This window comes from Myotis davidii, unplaced genomic scaffold (genome assembly GCF_000327345.1).
Source record: "Myotis davidii unplaced genomic scaffold, ASM32734v1 scaffold497, whole genome shotgun sequence".
NCBI classification, from domain to species: domain Eukaryota; kingdom Metazoa; phylum Chordata; class Mammalia; order Chiroptera; family Vespertilionidae; genus Myotis; species Myotis davidii.
The window spans coordinates 1,559,218-1,563,706 of NW_006288434.1; the positions used below are offsets into that span (position 1 = coordinate 1,559,218).

The 4,489-nt window shown below is 41.3% G+C and overlaps 1 protein-coding gene across 1 annotated transcript in view; it reads left to right on the forward strand.

The window, feature by feature from the left end:
• LRP12 (LDL receptor related protein 12) overlaps window positions 1–4,489 on the forward strand; it is a gene marked incomplete at its 5' end in the record, with an annotated part of 25,490 nt that overhangs the window by 17,329 nt on the left and 3,672 nt on the right. Inside the window, 2 exons of the mRNA XM_015561699.1 lie at window positions 456–658; window positions 2,124–3,310. Of these exons, the coding sequence (XP_015417185.1) occupies window positions 456–658; window positions 2,124–3,310 (1,390 nt within the window). The remainder of the gene's footprint in view (window positions 1–455; window positions 659–2,123; window positions 3,311–4,489) is intronic.

Sequence of the window (4,489 nt, forward strand, 5' to 3'; positions counted from 1 at the left end):
AGCCTGCGTATGCAAATTAACTGCCATCTTTTTTGGGTTAATTTGCACTCACTCTGATTGGCTGGTGGCTTTAGCAGAGTGACACCAATTTGCATGTTTTTCTTTTATTAGTGTAGATGATATAGTTGTATGTCTGGAAAACCAAGGAGATTATACATTTATATATATAAAAGCCTAATATGCTAATCGTCCCCTTGGGAGTTCGACCAGGAGTTTGATCGCTCACCATGACATGCGCTGACCACCAGGGTGTGCATGGCGCAGAACAAAAGAGGGCCCCGGCCAGCAGCTGGAGAAGGGAGGCCCAGGTCGGCAACCAGAAGGCCCCGATCGGCCCTGATCGCTGGCCAGGCCTAGGGACCCTTCCCATGCATGAATTTCATGCACCAGGCCTCTAGTTGTATTATAATTACCCTACCTAATAGCCTTTTCTGACTTTCTTGTGTGTTTTGTAGTTTTCAGGATTTTGACATTCAGGGGTCCAGAAGATGCAGTTTGGACTGGTTGACAATAGAAACATACAAGAATATTGAGAGCTACCGAGCTTGTGGCTCCACAATCCCACCACCCTACATTTCTTCACAAGACCACGTCTGGATCCGGTTCCACTCCGATGACAGTGTCTCTCGGAAGGGTTTCAGACTGGCATACTTTTCAGGTGTGTTTCTAAGAAGGAGAAAGGTGCTGAACAGAATTCGACAGTAGTAACTGCTCAGGCACTTGGGTGCCAGTCTTCCGGCAGTGTTCATTTCATTGAGACTGTTCTCCAGGCAGCTGTGAGGGAGGAGTTAGCAGCTAAAGGTCCAGGGGCCCTAGAACTGGGCCCTAAAAAGGTGTTTTGTATCATCCTAATGAAATGATTAATTTTATAAACAAAGGCCACTTTGCTTTTAAATATTTTAAATACATTTCGTTTGAAAGAACTTTTTCTCCTTTCTCTACTTCCCCATATCCTGAAAGTTACTTCAGAATACACTTTTGTTTGTGAATTACCATTGTCTTTACAAAAAGACACACTCAGATTCACCCTGATGGTTTATAGTGTATTGGCTATTTTCAAACTGTATCCAAAAAGAGCGACCAGGTCATGCAAATGTGAAGAACTCAGCAGTGGAGCTATGTATATTTTTTGCTGAAATAATTTTACATCTTCTGAGGCACACGGCCTTTTTTAGCAAACATATGTTGATTTTTTTTTTCTTAAAAACATAGTCTTTGTACTATTTAGGTTCTGAAGCACATTTTCTGTCATCTATTCACCAATAAACAAGTTGTTAATGGAGATGTTAGCATTGGCCCAACATTGTCAATTTTGGGACTGTAGAGATCTAATGTTTGGTTTTCTTTCTCTACCTCGTTTTATATTCAGGACGGTACACTAAGATAGTTAGAATTAGATGAGCATTTTCATTTTTTTCTGTCTCCTTCCCCCTGTTATGATGATTAAGTTTATACCTTTATCTCAGATTCATGCAATATTTTGCAGTTATGTTAAAACAATAGAACTTATAGAATGGAAGTGCTGTGTTATGATTACATGAAATGCTATAAACATAAAGTTGATCATATAATCTTAGCAAAAATTTAAGTTAATAATGGGCCTTAAAAAAACTATAATATACATAGCAAAATATTGTGTTACCTATATAAACACCTAAAAAAAAATATGAGAAAATTGTTTTGAAAGGTGATTCCTGTGGATGAATTTCTCTTTATTTCAAAATGTCTGTCATTTCAATGTTTATGCAATAGGTTATTTAAAATTTTTAGGCAATATATCCTGTTGGTTTATGTGTCTTAAATCATTTTACTGGATGTTCTGCAGTAAAATAGCTTTCTGTAAAAACAGAATTGGTTTCTTCTCTTTAAGATCAAACCACAAAGATCTTTATGGAACAAATCATAAGTTTTTAATAAATTGCTGAGTAATTAGTGAGCTAATATTAATTTGCCATTAGAGCTTAACCTACTTTTTAAAACAAGATTTTTGAAACCCTTTCACTTGGGCTTACTCAACATTTATTATAAATATTATCACTCGCCTTTACATATTTTTTATTTTAAAGAGCATGTTTTTTTCTCCTTACCTCTCTGCTCCCTCCGTCCCTCCCATGTTCTCCCAGGGAAGTCTGAGGAGCCACACTGTGCTTGCGATCAGTTCCGCTGCGGAAATGGGAAGTGTATCCCGGAAGCCTGGAAATGCAACAGCATGGATGAGTGCGGAGATGGTTCCGATGAGGAGATCTGTGCTACAGAAGCTAACGCTCCCACACCCGCTGCTTTCCAACCCTGTGCTTACAACCAGTTCCAGTGTCTGTCTCGGTTTACCAAAGTTTACACTTGCCTCCCCGAGTCTTTGAAATGTGACGGGAACATTGACTGCCTTGACCTCGGAGACGAAATAGACTGTGATGTGCCAACTTGTGGGCAGTGGCTGAAATACTTTTATGGTACTTTTAATTCTCCCAATTACCCAGACTTTTATCCTCCTGGAAGCAACTGCACCTGGTTAATAGACACTGGCGATCATCGCAAAGTCATTCTACGCTTCACAGACTTTAAACTTGATGGTACTGGCTATGGTGATTATGTCAAAATATACGATGGATTAGAGGAGAACCCGCACAAGCTCTTGCGTGTGCTGACTGCCTTTGATTCTCATGCGCCTCTTACAGTGGTTTCTTCCTCCGGACAGATACGGGTACATTTCTGTGCGGATAAAGTGAATGCTGCGAGGGGCTTTAACGCCACTTACCAAGTAGACGGCTTCTGTTTGCCCTGGGAGATACCCTGCGGGGGTAACTGGGGGTGCTACACTGAGCAGCAGCGCTGTGATGGGTATTGGCATTGCCCCAATGGCAGGGATGAAGTCAACTGTACCATGTGCCAGAAGGAGGAGTTCCCGTGTTCCCGAAACGGTGTCTGTTACCCTCGTTCTGATCGCTGCAACTACCAGAATCACTGCCCGAATGGCTCGGACGAAAAAAACTGCTTCTTTTGCCAGCCTGGGAATTTTCACTGTAAAAACAATCGCTGTGTGTTTGAGAGCTGGGTGTGTGATTCTCAGGATGACTGCGGCGACGGCAGCGATGAGGAGAACTGCCCGGTGATTGTGCCCACCCGGGTCATAACCGCGGCCGTCATCGGCAGCCTCATCTGCGGCCTGCTGCTCGTCATTGCGTTGGGATGTACCTGTAAGCTTTACTCCCTGAGAATGTTTGAGCGAAGGTCAGTATCAAGACAGAACTATAGTGGTAATGTCCTCTACGATACGGCCCAAATATTTTTAACAAGCACCTTATTGTGGTTAGCCATATGTTTTTGTTTCATATTATTTTAGAAATAAATAAATATTGGTGATTTAAGAAATTAGTGTGAAAAGCTGAAGACTCAGAAGGCTACACACATTTAAAAAAGTGAATCAGTACTTGGAATTATGACGTGAAAATAGTTGATCTGTATTTACTGGTTCCTATTTTCAGATTAGTCTGTTTTGTAGGAATTTTACAAGCTGCGATTCTGAGCTGTATTTTGTGACCCGTATTTTTATAATTTCAGATATTTGAGAACCTACTGTGTTCAAAGCGCTATACAGATGAATAGAAAAATGAATAAGACAATCTCACAGGTAGTTTACAATTAGGAGGAAGGAATGAGTGGATAGAATAAGATGGCAAAAATGTTAAGTGTTGTAAGAGCTATAAAACAAACTGGCACGGAAGTGCAAAGATGCCTGGTCTCATAAGAAGGATGGGGGAGGCCTTCATTGAACAAGTGCCATTTGAAATCTATGAGTAGAAGGTAGATAGGGAAAAGGTATAGTTGAAAAAAACAGCCTGGGAAAACACATAGAAATAGGAATGCCAGCCGTGCTCAGAGGATAAGCATAGTTCAGTTTGTCCGGAGCTAAGCTACATATAAAGAGCTAATAGGAGCCCGGCCGGCGTGGCTCAGTGGTTGAGTATTGCAGTAGGCATCTAGTACCTTTTCCTTGTACAGGGATTTTTAATTTATGAAAACTCCTGGCCCAGTGGATAGAGCATCGGCCTGTGGACTGAAGGGTACCGGGTTCCATTCTGGTCAAGGGCGTGTACCTCAGTTGCAGGCTCCTCCCCAGCCCCGGCCCTGGTAGGGCTTGTGTAGGAGGCAACCAATGGATGTGTTTCTCTCACATCGGTATTTTCTGTCTTTCCCTCTCTCTTCTACTCACTCTGAAAATCAGTGGGAAAATATCCTTGGGTGAGGATTAAAAAAAACCAAAAACTCCATGATCCAGGCTGCCAGTGTAAAGCCCCTAAGGACACACTGCTTCATCCTGTTCTCAGCATAGGGGTTCATGGTATCAGTAAGTGTTGGTTGGCAAAGCTTTTACGATGATCAAATATGTTAACATTCATATTGTTTTAATTAGTGATGATTAAAAAAAAATTTTTTGCTTGCCTTTTTTTTAACCCTCTTAATTCCCTTGTTTCTTCTCATAGCTCTTTTT